At 44.6% G+C, this 18,439-nt stretch overlaps 2 protein-coding genes across 5 annotated transcripts in view; one reads left to right on the top strand and one right to left on the bottom strand.

The window, feature by feature from the left end:
- Dock1 (dedicator of cytokinesis 1) overlaps positions 1-18,439 on the top strand; it is a 495,662-nt gene that overhangs the window by 232,194 nt on the left and 245,029 nt on the right. The gene's annotated exons all lie outside the window — the stretch shown is intronic.
- Insyn2a (inhibitory synaptic factor 2A) overlaps positions 1-18,439 on the bottom strand; it is a 57,458-nt gene that overhangs the window by 25,911 nt on the left and 13,108 nt on the right. For 2 of the 3 annotated variants that reach the window (XM_040752590.1, XM_040752601.1), the window contains exon 1: positions 12,188-13,380. In XM_040752590.1, coding sequence (XP_040608524.1) covers positions 12,188-13,377 — 1,190 coding nt within the window. In that variant the 5' untranslated portion in view covers positions 13,378-13,380. Of the gene's footprint in view, positions 1-12,187; positions 13,381-18,439 lie in introns of those variants that run through there. The other variant, XM_005064272.4, reaches the window with a different exon arrangement.

The following is an 18,439-nucleotide window of genomic DNA, read 5'->3' as shown; positions in this document are numbered from 1 at the left end:
GTAAGCTATTATATGCCAAGATTTAGGGAGCATATGATTAAAGCTTTGTGGGGTGGGAGAGTGGTATATGTATGTATGCATTGTGTGGAGACTAGATGATAACACGAGGTATCTTCCTCCACACCTCCCAGCCTTATTTTTTTAAAGATAGGGTCCTTAGCTGAATTTAGAGCTCACCAATCAACTAGCTCAACTGACCAGGGAGAAGGGATCCCCTTTCTCTGTACTCTGCACTTCAGTACTGGTGTTATAGATGCAAACTACAGTGCTGAGAATTCTAACACATGTCTTCATGCTTGCACAACAAGCACTTTGTCCATTGCTTTAAGCTTCTCCAAGAGACTATCAAGTTGGTTTTCATGCCAACTCCATGATCACCTATGGGTTAATCAAAAGCAGGGTGGTCCCTCTTAGTTTTGGCCCAACTAGGTTCTTTTTTGGCAGGAGCTGCCTCCCAACTGAGTCAGGCTTAGCAGTTGTGTGATTCTTGCTGGGCCTGGGTCTCTAGTCAGACAAAGTAGGCTGTTATGGGTGAACACTGAGTCACAATCATCTTTACTATTGGCGAAACTATTTGAGGCACTCATTCCTACCCCTTTGATGATGGGCTAACAGGTGACACCTATGCAGCTGCCTCTCTGCTGTCTTCTTAGGGCTCTGGAGGACCACCTTGGCAGCTGCCCTTCGTTAGCCCTTTGCTGGCTCTCATATGTTTTCCATTTGCCTTCACTGATATAGTTTCTGGCATTCATTAGGAACATGGTGGCTTCCATCCTTCTGTTCGCCCATCTGATGTCTAGCATTCGGGTCCTAAGGGAGGTGGCAGTTAAGGCCTGTGGAAGCATGGGATGAATGAGCAGGTAGAAATGTGAATAAACCAATAAGTGACTTTTTCTAAGCAGATTGTTGAGAGTGAGTTTGATCTGTTCCAGTGAAATTTACCTGGCCATTGACTAAAACTCTACAAAACTCCTTGATGCTTTATGGACATAGTGTAGCTGTTTGTTAGAGGTACCCTAATGCAGTCACTGAACTGTATACATCTAGAGAACTCCAGCTGTTACTGACTAATCCTTGATTAATTTCCTATGGTCTGGTGTGAACAGAAGGTAAGGCCAACTAAACATATACAGATTCCCCCACCTTTATCCGGATCATCTGGTGGTGGTGGTTGCAGGGTGGGAGGTTGCTCTGAGGCCAAACTCCTTTGTGAGATACTCATGCATTTCTCCTGGACATCTGATTTCTAATATGTGTTGCACATATGTAGTCCAGTGGTCAACACTAAGCATCTTCCTAAGTCACAACCTACCTACCTTTTATTGATGTCTCACCACTTCATGTAAACTGGCAGGCAAACAAGCTCCAGGGAAACACCTGTCCTCCCCCGCCCCCACATGCTGAGTTTACAGATGTACAGTTCTGTGCCTCACTTTTTTGTGGGTACTGAGGACTCAGATTCAGGCACCTGTATTTGTGTAACTTGTACCTTACCAAGTGAACCGTTTGTTAGCTACTACACCACAATATCTACTGAATAAAACAGGAATCTGATCTGGTTGACTGCACCAAGGGAGACTTGTTTTGGGAATCCCATGTTAGAATGAAGGTCCCTCCAAGAACATGGTATGTTCAATAGCATTCTGTAGCTCCATTCCTTATTCTTGGAGTGTTGGGGGGCCAGGCTAGGAATTTCAACCTGAATAATGCAGAAATGCTGAGTTGGAACACATCCCTAAGAAGCTGAGTCGCTCTTCATCCTATTTGTCTTAACCTTACTTGTTAACCTTATGATAGGGTGAAATTCATAAAATAAAAAAATTTCTCCCAAACCAAGAACTGAGATGCCAGCCTTTTAACGTGCTACCCTCCTGTGCTGTCTTGCTCAATTCCAAGATGGTTCCCGGAAGTCCTGATTATTTCTGTCTTGTGTTCTAACTATTGACTTTAAGTACTCTGCAGTCCAGAATCCCAGCATGCTTGCCTGCAGAGTCCATGCAGTACCTGCTGTGTCTTGATGCCCTGCATGACCCTTGGTAGGTGTTGGTTTTAAGTGTTTGGGCAGTTAAATCTACAAGGCCCATTTTTCAAGTTGAAGGATGTGCTTGTATGCTATGGAAGCAGTGGCCCAGTCTCTAGGGTTCTTGCTAACCACCGCCTTTCCAGGCAGCCCTGCACACCCTACAAGAAGTTCTAGTGCTCTGGGAGTCTCCATGAACCACTCCACAGTAAGCTAACGATAGAGGGTCACGTTCTCCTGTGCACCACGTGAGACCATTGTACTGGCCAGGACCCTGCCTTCTGCCCTTCTTCCCTGTGTCCTCCTCTAAGGGGTATAGCCTCTTTCCCTGTCTTTCTTCTGATGAGTAGGAAAGCTAACAACTGTTTCCACCCCCACATTAAACTTCACCACACCAATCTTCACAGAGGATTCCATCAATGCCAGTTGACCAGCTGGCCTCGAAGGCAAGGTTCTGGTGAACTTGCAGTGTGTGGTGTATGTCAGTAATATAGTGGTTGATGAAGAAGTATGTTTTGAATAATGACTGGATGAGCAAATGGAGAATGAACACATACACACACACACACACTTTATGGATCTAGGCAGAAAATAGAAAATAACTGTTTTCTCCTGGAAAGGAAAAGAGACTTTCCAATCTGATGATGCTCCTAACGACTATTAACATCATCCCCTCTTCAATTTTTCCAAACAAGTAGAGAAAAAGGTTAGTCGTTTTCTGCTCCCCACACCCAGTTATGTAGGTAAATGGCTCAGCCTTGCACCTTAAGCTGCCTTCTTCACAGGCCTGGGAAAGGTTACTCATTAACCCATAGACAATCTGGGTAAAACACCCCTCTGTGAGAAACACAATGAACTCCATGGCTTTCTGAAGACAGTGTTGCCAACAAACTGTTATTGGCCTAACATCTTCCAAAATGTGGTGACCCTATCCTTCTGGGAGATGGACTTTCAAGTTATACAATAAATGTACAAAGCTTGCATTTTCTTTAATGTATTTATGCAATGGAGAATATGCCCAGTTGCAAAATAATGACAATAATGATACAAACAAGCTACTTGCCCCAGAAGGCACTAGAAATATCTATTAATAAAAAGAAAGATGGCTTTTTAGGGCTGAGCAGAGGCAGGCTTGATTAATTTGTGTTCCGGGAGGAGAGTTAATGCTTAAGCTATAGTTTATTGAAAATTAATGAAAATGAATTTTTGGTGGTACTAGCTACACAAAGGGAATAGAAATAAGGATGTAAGTTTATGGTACTAAGATGGATTTTCCTTCTGGCTGCCATTTCTCTCCACTTGAGTCCTATCAGTCAAACATGCTGTAATGTATGGAGGTTTCAGTTTGAAAGTGTGACTGTGCATTTGCAGGTCTTGATGATAAATACCCACAAGGGCTTTTATCTTTTATTTTTAGACTCTTTTGATGTGTTTAGATTAGCTTAGTTAACAATTTTAACTGAGGCCTTTTGCTTCTTGAAGCTTGTGTACCTTTTCAAAGCTGATCTTTTTCACAAACAAATACACCTAATTCTTCTTGCTGAAGATTGAAATCTTCCAGTCAGAAGCAGAAAAGATGGCTCAGTGGTTATGAACATTCGCTGCCCTTTCAGTGGACCTGTGTCCTATTCCCAGCATCCACATGGTGGCTCACAACTATCTGTAACTCCAGTTCCAGGGAATTTGACATCCTCTTTGCTGGACACTACATTCTCCTTGAACACTACATGTATATGGTATGCAGACATGTATGAAAAGCTATGTGTACATAAAATAAAGATCTTTGTCTTAGTTATTGTTTCTATTGCTGTGAAGAGACACCATGACCATAAGAAGCCTTATAAAGGAAAACATTTAGTTGGGCTAGCTTATAATTTCAGAAGTTCAGTCAATTATCATCAGGACAGGAAGAAGCATGGAAGCATGCAGGCAGACATGGTGCCAGAGGAATAGTTAAGAGTCCTGCATCTTGCAGGTAACAGGATATGGTCTGTCTCACTGGGAGTAGCTTGAGCATAAGAGACCTCAAAGCCCACTCCCCTAGTGACACAGGTCTTCCAAGGCCACACTTCTTAATAGTGCCACTTTCTTGGGGGGGGGGGCATTTTCTTTCAAACCACCATAATCTTTAACAAATCTATTTTGGTGAGATGATTTGTAGAAATCCTTACTGTCCCATTTGCAACTCATCTGGGGATACAATCTATTGTATAACTGATGAGATGTTGACCTAAAAAAGTTTTACTCCAGCCAGCATGGTGGTACACACCTTTAATCACAGCACTCAGGAGGCAGAGCCAGGTAGCTTTCTGTCTGCTCGGTCTATCAAACAAGTTCTAGGCCAGCCCAGCTACACAATGAGACTCTCCATCAAATAATAATAATAATAATAATAATAATAATAATAATAATAATAATAATAATAATAATAATAAATCTTTTGAAATCCTTCCCCAGGGTGTCTCATCCCGAGAACTGTTTCTGCCTGGGCTTTAGAATAATTCTGTTTATTTTATACTGACTCAGAACCTTCTGCCTTGTCGTTTACTTTCTCTGTTTGTGTTTCTATATTGCCTTGAAAAGTTTGTTCTGGTTTACTGTTCACGCATTGCTCTAATCTGAATCAGTCTGAGGAAGTAAGAGCTGGCTCTTGTGTAGTAGTCACTCCCTGAGCCACTCATCTGATGAGCTGTTTTCCTCAGGCAGTGTAAGCTTTGTCATTACCCAGGTCTCTGGACTTAGAGATAAGTGCTCTTCATATTTTTGCAATGGTCACACCCAGGGAATTCTTATTATTAGTCAAGACAAATCCTTAAAAATACACATTATTTGGGGAATTGTGGCCTGTGTTGTCTTTGGCACTGGCCAAGAAAGGCCCACTCTCCCTACTCTCCCATTTCCATGTGCAAACCTGCTGTGTCCCCATTTTCAGGGAAGTTGCAAAGTCTCTTACAACCTACTTGTGAACTTGGACACCACCCCCATCCTGACCTTGGGGAGCCTATGGAGCACACCCAAGCTTCAGTTCTCTGACTGGTGCCATTTTACCTCGGAATGTCTGTATAGGCTCCGAAATGTCTTGCTCATTGCAGGTTGCTCAGCAGGTGCACTCACATGCTGATCACGAGGGGCTCTACCTGGGGGCTCTCGTTTTGGTGCCACTCTGCCTCAGACTGCATGGAAACTGGAGGGGAGAAGAGCCTTTTTGCAGACAGTGCATGGGGTTTGAAAAAAAGTATTTGAAAACCAGAACTCACATTTCTTCTTCTGTTTTTTAATCTGAATTCTGGAACACAAATCCATAAATTTCATAAATGTTCATGTCATGCCTTGAATTGCTCATTTTATCTGCAAACGGGGTTTCAGAGTCGCCTAGTGGCTCAGTGGTGCGATTTCTATTCACTGGCCAACTTGAAAGGCTGAAGAGGTATTTGAAAGCTATTTTGGCATTCTGCTCAGGAAGATTATTTAAATTCCATTTTCAGGTGTATATGATACCTACATGAAGTCCAAAGCAAGAATGAGAAATGTGTTTTATACGCTTACAAATATATTTAGCTTTATATTTTATATTAGGGAGGGAAGGACTTCTCATTTCCAAGAACTTCAGACCAGTGTTTACAGAGCTTTCTAAACATAGCCATAAAGAATGCTCACCATGAACGACCCTGTCAGTTAAATGACAGCACATACTAGGAGGGCCCTGGCATGCACTTTGATTTCAAAAGTCACAAAAATAATAAATAGACTTGAATGTAGGATGTGACTACTTTATCACAAATCTATAAAAGCTATATGTTGTAATTGAGAAACAATACCTTCCCTGAGATCTGCTAATAGGACACCTCCTCCACAGCCAGCATTGATAGTCTTGGGAGTGAGGAGGCATGGGGAAGTGTCAAGAGGAGCAAAGGGAAGGGGCGTTGGGATGGGCTTGTTCTCCATGCCTGCAGATCATCTTTCTAAGTATTTAAAGGTGGCTGCTGAAGTTGTGCCACTTCTGGATATTTCTGCAGAACATGTTCTTAGGGCAGAAAGGAGCCTTCTTCTAGACAGGGGAAGAAAAATGTATGTCAGAAAGCCAAAGCTACTGTGATCTGGAAAGGACTGCAAATTCCCTGACTCCATCTCAACTCCCTGTGGCTCTCAGTGAGTGTAGTGTTTCTCTCGGAGGCAAAGTTCAAGGGACAGTGCCTTTACTCTGCAATCCTTAGCCCTCCTCATCCTCCAGAATAATCTAATCAATGTGACCGAGTCAGGAGGCACCCCACCTGTTCTAGCCTGCAAGCCTCGAACTCCCAGCGGCTTGCTCCTGCATGGTAGCGTGACAGAGAAACTGACTTTAGAGGAAAGCGGGGGCCGCGTCAGGCAACCACTGGGTATAAGATGCCCATCTTCTGCATCTTTCAGGAACAGAGTCTGGCTTTGTAGCCTAGTCAGGCCTTGGACTCACCATGCTCTTGCCTCAGCCTTCCAAGTGCTGAGATTACAAGGTACCTGCTACCACCTATCTATCCTCCAAGTTTCACTTCCTTCCCAAATCCCCTGGGCAGGCAGGTATGCAGGCTGCAAGGCATTTAGAGGTAGGTCTCAGTTACAAAGGAAGAGTCAGAGGTCCTGCAGGTTGGAGCCCCTGCCAAAGTAGCTAGCAGAGGCCATGTTGGTGTGAATTTCTTAGCAGGGGACCTGCTGAGTGCAGGGCCCTGGTCATTCTGCTTGGCTGTCCTGCCAAAGCTCCTTTTCTGAGAATGGTAAAGGCAGGTGCAGTGGGGGCTGACCTCTCCTGGCTGGCTGTAGTGCTTTAAAATGTTTGGGTTACAGTAACTGTGCAGAGCACCACCGAGGGATTTGGATCATATGGATCCCAAAGTTGATAATCTGCACCCCCCCCAAAAAAAAACCCAAAAATCTCTTGCTGGCTGTGTTTCATTGGAAGGGATTCTGAGGTACTCTAGTGACACAGGTCACTGTATGGTGTGTGCTAACTGTTATTTATTCCTGCCCTCATCAAGTCCTTGAACTTGAAGGATTCCCATGAATGGATTTTTATATGAGTTTATGTGTGTTTAATTTTTAAATACAAATATTTATTAGTTAAGCCATTGTTTAACTCTCTAAATAGGGAGAACTGGGCCTCAGGCCACCAAGAAACCTCCTATTTCCTTGAAAGATGCCCACTAACAGGGAACTGCCCCATTGACAGTGCTCTGTTCCTCTGACTCGGTGTTTGAACTTACAACATTTCCTCAAGATATCAGGCACCTTAGTTTGCTTTCTTTTAAGCTATTGTCTCACATATTTTCTGACTTAGTTTAGCCACAGAGGTCCAACACTTCATGCTTTCTTTTTTGTTAGCTATGTTTTGAGGTCTGGCATGACCTAGATACCCTCTGCTTTCCAAACCTGAAGAAGAGATGCTCCAAGGGGCCTGGCCAGTGAAGAAGCTGTCAATCTGGGGAATAGCTGGTCTTGGCCTTGTGTTTAACATTCTTAAAGGTAGCTTCTCCCACAGGTTTCTGGTCTTCTCTGACAGGGAAAGCATCATTGGGCTCTTAGGAGTCAGTGAATATATTGCTTCTTTAGAACAACCGTTTTCAACCCATGGGACGTGACTCCCTTGGGGGTCAAATTACCTTTTACAGGGGTCATATGTCAGATACCCTGCATATCAGATATTTACATTATGATTCATAACAGTAGCAAAATTAGAGTTATGAAGTAGCAGTAAAAATAACTTTATGGTGGGGGTCGCCACAACATGAGGAACTGGTTGCAGCATTAGGAAAGTTGAGCCACTGCCCTAGAGTTTCTGGGATGGGTAAGCTTATAGACAGGAAGACCTGTCTCCCCACAGGGTGCTACTGGGACCACTTGCACTCAGCAGTGAGGCTCTTTAGGCAGCTGGTCAGTGGCTCTCCAGTTCAGGAAGCCCACAGTGGCTACAGAGAATTTCCACTGTTCCAGAAACTAGTTGGGTTTTTAATTCCATATCCCACTTGCCTTGCTCTCAACCTTTAGCAAATACATCAGTCATGCAGGTAACCTGTGTGACCCAGCACTTCCTGAGAAGAGACCAGAATAATGCCGAGAACACTGAAATAGGCAGGGTAATTCTTGGCATTCATGCCAGTCGGGTGAGCAAATGCCGCCAGTGCTGCATAAAGCAGGGCGATTTGAGTGAATTGCCCAAACGTTTTACAGGGGGCTAATAGGCACGGCTGCAAGGACATTTTTGTACAACCCACTTTACAGAAGGCATCCTCTGAAATGCTGTCCATAGATCCTATCCTTTTATCCTTTAACACCATGTGCTCTTATAGGTAGGGGCTTCCTAGAAGCCTCCACCACCCCTACTTGACAAAGACCCAACAGAAGCTCAGTTGCCTATGATGAGACCTTTTTTTGCTCAAGTCTTTCAGGCATGCATACCAGCAAATAAGATTAATGCAAGAGTCTCTTAGGAAGAATAACTTGGAAGGGTCTGAAAGCAGCTGCCTGGTGATGTACATGTCCCTCCATATAGAAAGAGGAAGAGCTTGCCTGATGTCCTGGATAATGAGGAGTCCTATCAAAGATATTACACATTAAGTATAGTGAAAGGTACATAGAGGCTGCTGGTCAGACTCAAAGGTCATCACTTTCCCCTCACACTGTCTAGACATTAACACAAGAGAAGACCCACAGCTGTCAAAGGCTCAGTTCTAGCCCAGAGAACATTATGGAAATGTGGGTATAAGATATCACATAGATGCAGCCATGGCTCCACTGGGCCCCCCTCGCTGGGAGATTCTTAATGCTGGTGACTTCTTATCAAGAACCACTCTGTGCTTAACTGAGAACAGAAAGCAAGTAGAAGCCTTGCTTCATGAGCATCTTTATTAGTCAGTGACTCATAGGTTTGAGACTGTTTCCTAAGGACAACTTCAGATGTTTTAGCTTGATGGGTCCTTCAATTCTTTGTTATTTCACAGAAAGTAAATATGCAGTAATACGCATATCTATAGCAAGATGGCTTGGTGGGCAAAGGCACCTTTCACTAAACCCAATGACCTAAGTCCTATCCCCTTGACCCATGTGGTAGAAAGAGAGAACTGATCTCTGATGTTGTCCTTTGTGTCCCCAACCTGCAAACACACACACACACACACACACACACACACACACACACACACACACACACAGAAAAATAAATCAAATATAAATGTTAACATGTTAAAATTAGTAAGTATAAAGCAGAATGCATTTCATGTTGTTGTAACTTGGGATACAACCGAAACGGTCACCTCCAGCCTCCATGATATACATAAGTCCTGAAAGCCCCTTCTCCCCTCAGGACCAAAAGGGCACCATGTAGGACCTGACTTGGGTGATTAGTCGGGCAGAGATTTTTCAGGATGTAGGAGTTGATGCAATTGCCCAAAAATGTAATATTTATACCAGGGAAAAGAGCACATACTACCCTTCCCCAGAGTTACTACAGGTGTCACAGTGTTGGACACAGCGTTGGCTGGCCCTCCAACTTCTGAGATTCCTTGGGACCCCAGCCTCACAGCCTCTGCTTTGACAAAGGGGCTGCTGTCCTCCGTGATGTTCCCATGTGGACAAGGGAGGTGGAGAATTTGAATGTTAGTCAAATTAATGATCTTGGATATAGAGTGGGAAGAGCCACCATCAAAGTAGTCTGGGACTTTGAAACTAATTGATTCCCTGTTAAATGTATCCAGAGGGTTCCCTGAGATGTGTAGGAATGATGATTCTAGAACCAGATGTGAGAGGCTACCACACTGTGGACCTGCCTTGACACCCTGAGTGCGTCCTGTATGGACAATGACCTAAGTAGAGGTTTGTTTTAAAGGTGAGGGAGGAAACTACAATTCCTGACCTGGATTTAAGGTGCCAAGTCTTAAGATGGCTAAGGCACTATGCATACTTGGGGATACTGGAGGAAAGGGCCTTTTGTGACAGGAGACCCCTTTCTCTGTCTTCTGTTTGACACATCCAAGCTCTTAAACCCTGGTTAGGAGTGAATGATCAAGGATAACTAACTGTAATTAACTTGAGTATGTGTTTCATTAGGCATAGGTGGCTAGCAGCCACTATACTCAGAGAATTCCCAGGGTTTCCATGGTCATGATGAATAGTACCCTTCGTGACCAACATATGGGGATGCATTCATTACACTGGACTCCGGCATGGGGCCAAGTGTTCTTCAGACCCTCTTCCTCCTAACCAAAACCATTAGTCATTAAGATCAACACATAGACAGACACTGGCAGACATTACCCAGTTCAGAATCTGTCACTGGGATGAATGCAACTGAGATTCACCCGTGAAACTCTCAATCCACTGCAAGATGAGTAGATATCCCATTTTCTGGGTGGTGAGTTTCAGAGTTACAGATGAGTTACAGAGCAATACCACCCTTTCCAAGTCACCAGAGCCAGAAGTCCCATCCAGACATATCTTAACCAACTTGAACCCAGTTGGCTAGTCACAGAGAGCTTCTGGGCAGCTAGAAGACCCTACTGAAGCAAAGTTCCATGCTTGTTCTAATAGCATTGTTTTCCCTTCCTAGGGTGCTCATAGATGTTTCTGTTTGAGTGTGATTCCCAGTGGGTACACACCTTACCATTGTTATATACATCTGGCTTCATACCCCTTGGTGAGGTTTATTTTCTACCTGGTGTTGGTAACATCCTTTTATGTTGCTGTCTAGCTCCAGTGACTACCAGCTATGTCAAAGTCCAGGATTGGTTCCTGTTTGGCCCTCTCATTTTCATAACCTGCCAATGCCTAAGTCCAACTTCCCTGGTGTGTGACTTTTGGATACATGGATTCAAAAACAAATGACTGAAATGGATGAAAATGGAGATGGCATCTCAGCATTGAACAAGCTTCCTGCTTGATTACTAGCGTTCCATTAGGTTATTTTACATAAGGCTAGTCCTTTTGTTTCCTAGCTAATGGAATCTTAACTATTGGCCAGAGGTAGGGTTGATACTAAGAAGTAGCTCCTCTTGTGGACAGACCATTTGCTCCATGTTGGAATGGCCAAAGTCAAGGTAGGATAAGCACCAAGTGCCTTGCCAGTGAAACCAGTGCATTGACTTTACTTACTGCCCTGGAAGGCAGAGGCTGTTCCTTCTCCACTGCTTATAAATAAGCAGACTCTGCCTAATTCAACCACAGAAATCCTCCACAGGATCTTTGAGTCTGGGTGTTTTGCTGCAGTGATAATGTATTACCTGGCTTCCCTTCGTCACGCTGCTGCCAGCTCACTTCAGCCACAGAGTAAAGGGCACCAGTCACATGGACAAGAGAGCACAGCCTCACATCCAACCTCCAAAACATAGGGTGGAGTAGATGAGGTGGTTTCAAAGGGTAGAAAAGAAAAGGCTTGGTAGGTCAGATGAAGGCTGGTGAGCCATGGGCACTGTTTGAAAACGCACAGAACCAGCCCTGGCAGCCTTGTTCACAGTGAGGGCTTGGGGACATGTGTTTCCTAGCTTGGATGATCAAAGTTGGTCAAGTCCAACAAGCCCTCGTTGATGTTGGGCCGTGTTGTAGTCCAAATGGACACCAAAGACAACTCATGGGTACCGGTGTATGCCTCCTAATCACCTACAAATAGGGCATGTCTAAAGAGGGGATCTGCTTCTGTATGCTCCAGGAAAAGAATGAAAACTGAAGACTATATGGTTCAGAATACCGATTCCATTGAAATCATTTATCACTTGTTATAATTTCTTTTTCCTACTGCCCTATGATTTGTTTTCCCCCTCTTCTATAATGGGATTCCTAAGAATCAAGTGGCGTCCTATTTAGATATTTTGAACTGATTTGTGTATTACAATTCATGAAGATCAGAAACATTAATCTGAATAGATCACAAGGAAGACCCATCAACTCAGTATATACAGGTAGAACTGGAAACCAAGTCCAGATGGGTAAACGCTAACCAACAAATGAATGTCAGAGGTGAGTGTGTCAGGAAGCCTGGCCTTCAACACACCCGTGTCCCTTGAAACTCACTAGTTCTTCAGACTGTAGCCCTGACACCGAATATAAAACACTGGCATTAGACTTCTTAGGAATGGGACTTTGGGGCTGTTGATGGGCCTGCAAATGGTAAGCCTGCAGGAAATAAGACACAGTCAACATACATACCCTTCCCGGTGGGCCTCTCCTTTCTCCAGCTCCTGAATGACTCCCAGCAGCACTTTGATGGTCTCCTGGCTAGAGCTGATTAAGTTCTCCATCACCTGCAGCTGGGCCTTGAGGTCTACCACTTCTGTGTGAGGCACAATTTGTTGGCGTTCTTCATCCCCTACCCCAGCTGTAGGGCTGGGCTGGTTCTGCAGGGGCTGTTCGCTACATTCTGGGGACAGGCACTGCACTGGGGGTGAGCAGGCCAGAGCAGAGCCAGTGGATGCCTGCAGCCCATTGAAGTGGGTGGCCCTCTTCTGCTCCTCATCTGCAGGGCAGAGAGACCATTGGCTGGCAGCAGCAGAGTTTGACAAGCTAGATTCAGGGGCCCTGGTACTGGTGGCAGGCAGGTATACAGTGGCGACCTCTGTTTTAAACACCCTTCCATGGGCAAGTGGAGTGGGCTCCTCTGAGTCCAGCCTGCTCCTGTCTGGCTTAGCTCTCCCCTGCAGCTGGTGGATGGGCTCCTCAGAGGGAGGCCGGGAGTTCTGCACTAGAGCTTCAGGGTAGCCAAGCATGTCTGGAGTCTTGCAGAGCTCTGCACAGTTGACCCCAGAAGGCTGGTCCAGTGCATTCACATGCTCGTTGGAATGGAAAACCAATGCTGTAGTCTTGTGAATCCTCCCTGCACTGCAAGGCCGGGAGTCCTCCATGAGTCCTGCCTCGCTCTTCTCTTTTGAATCTGCTAGAAACCCATTGTTCTGGCCTTTGAAGGCATCTGCAGCTGGCAGGCTTTTGAGACTGCCTTTCTTGCGGTCCAGCGGGAATGTCTGGTAACACTTGCGAAGGTCTGGTGAGGTCTGCACACCCGTGCTCTTGGTGACATTGGGAATGGATCGGCGGGCGGGCACTGTCATATACTTACGGTATGCCGCCCTACAGGACACAGCCTTGGCTTCTCGCTTCTCCCCCAGAGGTCCTGCAGACTGCTGTGTGTCCCTCTGCTCATTCTGGGCCTCACAGATATCCTTAAAGCGCACCTGCAGGGCTTTGTTCCGCTTTTTGATCTGCCGGTTGGGGTCTAGGGCATATCTCATCTCCAGGGCCAGGCAGGCTGCTGGCTCCACTTCCCGCTCTGGTGTCGTGAGTATGCATCTGCCTGAGTCTTTGCTGACCATGGTGCCTGCATACAGAGACAGCAACAGAAGCATCAGTGGGTCAGAAGCACACACACAAACGCAGCCGAATGGACTTCCAGCCAAATTACGGCTGCCGGCTTCCTAATTATTTTTAAACAGGTGAGGTTGGCCTTTATGTTAAGGAAAATCAGACAGGCGGGGAGTTGCTGGCAGGCACAGCATGAAATGTTTCTCAATATTAAAGCCTGCTTACTTTTCCATGTGGGATACACTCGTTTTTTCGTTTGATAGTAATGTTTGTTTCCCCATTAGACAAACCTGTTTTACTATATTCATCAAGCAGCCCAATGACACTGTCTCATCAGCTTTGCAAATTATCTTTTCACATGTGTGTCTCCACTCCGTAGGCAGATGGTTTACCAAATGCAACTTATTTAGTTTAGGCTTTTTACCTTTTTTTGTTTGTTTTGTTTTGCGGATGACGTGACTGATCTATTATTGGAATCTAGCAGTATTAAAGACTTACTGAAGATTCTAGGTCCTGAGCAGATAGATGTGGCCTTGCAAGCAGGAAACAGGGTCAGTCAATGGACTGTGGGGAGCCAGCCATACTCCCCCACAGGGCTATCTCTGGGGATAAGTCATGGTGGGGAGCATGGCTTCTAGAAACATCAGTCATGAACGTAACGTGGGTTTCCCTGAGTCTACAAAAACAGCAATACCATCTCTTTTCTGTGATTCCATGGAGAATGGTATTTGGAAATTACTTTAAAAAATAAATTATTCATTCTAGAATCAAATTTTATGTTTTGATCACAACCCCTGAAAAAAATGACAACAATGGTAGTTGTTCTAGCATTTAAATGCTGAAAGAAAATAAAATCAGGAGGCTTTTTGTTAATCATGCAGATTCATCTCAGGCTGAGCTATTAAATGCAGCTAAAGAGATGCAGGTGGCCAATGATTCTCTGGGGAACTCCAGGAGGGTAAGTGCCTTCCCTTTATTAGATAAGCAGATTCGCAGCTGCTTATTGCACACCGAAGAACTTTCTTGGGGGCTGCACTTGAAGCAAGATACAGGGAAGATTGGCAAATTTCTATTTCTAGCTACTTAGGAAGCTGAGGCAGGAAGATCACAAGTGTAAGGCCTGCTTGGGCTGCAGAGTGAGCTCAAGGCCAGGCAGCGCAAACTAATGAGCCCTGTCTCAAAATAAAGTAAAAAGTAGGTCTGAGATAAAGCATTTTCTCAGTATGTATGAGGACCTGGGTTCAATCCTGGGTTTGGCATAACAAAAACAAACAGATTATAGAGTTAAGTGTACTGTTTGTGAACTAGCTTTCTCCTGACATTTGAAAGTAAAGTGGTCGGCTGGTTGGATGAGGATATACAAGAGGCTCTGGAATCAGAACCCCAGTGTTAAAGGATGCAAAGTCACAGAGATGAGTCAAGGTCAGTAAAAACCATATTACCCAGCCCAGTGTCAACAAAACTCAAGCTCTGTTCTGAGGCAGAGGATTTGCAGGGGTAGTGATGGTGACAGTGGTGCCATTATAAGTAAGAGTCTATCCCAGGGACCTGGAAGAGACATTCTTGGGCAATACATGGCAATGGAGAACTACAGAGTGCTCACTACTTATGAGGTCAGGGAACGGGTGGTAGATGTTTATTTTCTTTACAATTGGTGTCAACATTCCCGTGTCACAGAGGTATGGCATGCCACTTGTTCAGCCTCACACAACAGGTGAAAGCACAAGTAGGCCATGACCCACCATACTCGGAGCTCACACTGTTTCCAACAGACCCAGATGTCCAATATACAGGTCCAATGCCTGCCCTGTCCATAATCCTTAGCACTGTAGGCCAGCAGGTATAGTGGCTTGCTGAAGAAGAGGAAGAGAGGAACTCCAAGCCCTTGGCTTAGTGGTATCACATTACTTCTGCCTTCTCTGCAGTGGATTAGACTTGTGCCACCCTGGCCTTTGCTACCTTGCAAGCCCCCATAGGTATTCACAGCATGAAATAATCAGAGGCAAATCCAATTCCCAATTCTTCATAATAACGCCAAACACTAATGGATAGTTAGGTTAGGGCGTACCCTAAAATAATCTGTGCAGCCTTTGGTTCAATTTAGACCAGGGTTACTCATCTGCTGCTCTATGGTAGGCAAGGCAGGTGACCCGCTGATGCTGGAGGGCTCTGCGCAGTGCACACTGCTCAGCAGCCACAGTCAGCAGCAGCCCTGGCTTCTCCAGAACAGAGAAAGGAAGCATGCCTTCCTACCAGTGTGACAATCAGCAATGTCACCAAGTGAGCACCAGCACCATGGCAGCCCTGCATTGGCCTTTCCAACCATGAGTGCCCAAGGCTTTTATTGTCCCAGAGTTATGTCCTCAGAACCAAGGCTTTCAAGTAGGTCCTGGGGATATCTGCAGATGTCTATAATCTGAAACTCAACCTCCAGGACAGTTTTAGAGAGGGGGGAATAGGAGTAGACTGGACCAGAGATGTAATACATTAATATGAAGGCTCATACGGTGGAGGAGGAGCTTGTGCCTCGGGGATGGGGCAGTGCAAGGCTGCCAGCACAGATAATAGCTGTCTTTCAGGGACACTTATCCCAACAAGTAAAAGACATAGACTCAGAAGTTGGTGTGGGGGAAGAGCATTGCCAACTGGGAACATAAGAATGGGGGTTAGGATTTAATTTTCTTATCTGTGACTGTTCTTTGGCTCCCTTGCCATCTAGGTGTGTCAGAATGTATTGTGCCATCATTCTGAAGGAGACCTTCATACTAGGGAAAATTTGAAAGAGAGAGCATTTTTACAAAAAGCAATTTACCAGTAATTTTTCAGCCTTTTCCCTGCCACTCCTGAAAAATGTGTGTCTGAGTAAGTTTGTCCTGCCTCACTATTCATCATCAGGATTTGCCAGGAACTGCACTGAAATAATTTCTTACATCACTCTGCTGGTTTGCTGAGTGTTAGACCAGACCATCAAACTCATAAAACAAATCAGAGGAATTAATTGCTGGTGGTGAAAGCAAAGTAGTAAAAAGCAAAACTCTCAGCTCTTTAGGCTTTACAGAGTTGCTAAGTATGTAAAACACTATTCCATTACTAGTGAAAATGAAGATAAATAATAAGTAAGTTCTTTGCTTTTGGGGGCCTGTATGAAGGGTTGACCCTAGGGCCGTGTTCCTGCTGGGCATGTTTGAAGATGAATTTTTATTGTCTTTTTAATTACTTGTATGAGTATGAGTAGAGATGCTCTAGAAGGCTAGAGGCATTGGAAACCCCTGGAGCAGGAATTATGGGCCTTTGTGAGCTGCCTGTCATGGGTACTGGGAACTGAGCTTGGGTCCTCTGCAAGATACTGAGCCATCTATCTAGACCCTATACATGCTCTCCCTATGCCAACCTATGCTTGTGCATTGCACTTCCATCTTCTCATTTGACCTGCTAGATCCCCTTGCCTGCTGGGGAGACTCCATTGCTATCGTCATACTATAGGTTGAGACTCTGAAGGGCACAGCTGGTGGCCTGTACCATAAGTCTCTTGAATAACATTCACTTGGCATGACCCATGGTCAACTTCAAAAAGTGTCAGCTAAGTCAGGCATGGTGGCATGTACCTGCAATTCAAATACCCAGGAACCTGGGACAGGAGGATCATTGCAAGTTTGAGACTAGCCTGGTCTACACAGCAGGTTCTGGGCTAGCCAGTGATACTTAGTAAGGCCCTTTCTTTAGTAATAATAATAGCACCACCACCACAACAACAACAATAATAAAGTATCAGACAACTGAAAAGTAAATGAGTTGGTCTCCTGGCCTTCTCATATCATGTATCAGATGTGGGTTATGGAAGTGGTCCTGAAACATGTTTGTCACTGGTGCACAAACTAAGGGTTGCCTTGAAGCTTGAGGTGATCGTGAGTGTTGGATGGCTATAACATGGCTTCCTTGGGTAGGTAGCTCCACAGAGCTGGAGGCGCTGGTCCTTTGGGTGACCCTTACCTGCAGAGCAGCGAGAGTTCATAACCTGTATTAGACTTCATGGAGATATGCTTTGGAAAGTGGCGAGTCATGGTTGGGCCTGCCTAGCTCAGGGAGATCTAGATGCTGTTGAGCTGTGTAGAATATAAATGTCTTAATTACTCTCAAATTTAATTTCATAATCAAATGTGAACTGTAAATATATAAACCCTGTAGTTTTAGATTAGCGATGCCGTGTCATCTCTGTACTGTTTTAAATTAATAACACCGATAAAAACACACTCAGTTCAATTTGAAGGTGTGAGAAATGCTAACACCCTAACAATAGGTAAACAGTCAAGTGAATGATGGTGTACACTCACTCTCTGTGACCATTAAAATATAATTACAAAGGTTTGGTATCTCCAGAAAACATGAGCTAATCTTAAGTGAAAAAAATGGCCTACCAAGTTTAGCTGGGGAAAAAGAAATAAACCACAGTGATCGCTGATGTATTAAAACATTGCCTTTAGGGAGAGTGTCTTATCCATGTTTTTTGACACAAGGCTGTTACCTTACTTTTCCAGTTAAAACTCACAGAGCAAAGGCATCCCTTCTTTGACCTTTGTAAGTGTGAACACTCTCAAAGTCCCAGAAAGGACCAAATTGGTGTGCCAGCAGTCCTCAAACTCCTTCTTTGATTGTGTTGAGAAAATGCCGAATCTTAAAAGTTATGATAGTATGCATCCGTGCTTGTTATATGTAGATGTATACCTACCACATAAGTACTTATGTGTATAGACATGCTCACATGGGTTGGGAGAGTTAACAGGCCATGCCAGTATTCCAGAGAACTTACTATGAAGAAGAAAATTGCCACTGGTTTGAATTTATAAATTGATTTGCCTTGTGCTCTGTGCCTAGCATCTCCAGAAGTCTGAGGTTTCATTATCTGCATTTGTATTAAAATGTCACATACTTCCCAGTATTCCTATGTGTCCTGTAATATGGTATGTGTGCCTTGATTGGTCCTCTGACAGGTAGGACTGTAGAGAAACTGCCTGCTTTGGGGTGTTCTATCACTGTAGATAGCCTAAGAGCCAGCATGGAGAGGGAGTGCATGAAATTACTAGCTTCCCAATGGCTCTCCCACAGTCG

This window comes from Mesocricetus auratus, unplaced genomic scaffold (assembly GCF_017639785.1).
Source record: "Mesocricetus auratus isolate SY011 unplaced genomic scaffold, BCM_Maur_2.0 Super-Scaffold_4256, whole genome shotgun sequence".
Lineage (NCBI taxonomy): Eukaryota > Metazoa > Chordata > Mammalia > Rodentia > Cricetidae > Mesocricetus > Mesocricetus auratus.
This window is presented reverse-complemented; position numbering and strand designations above follow the sequence as displayed.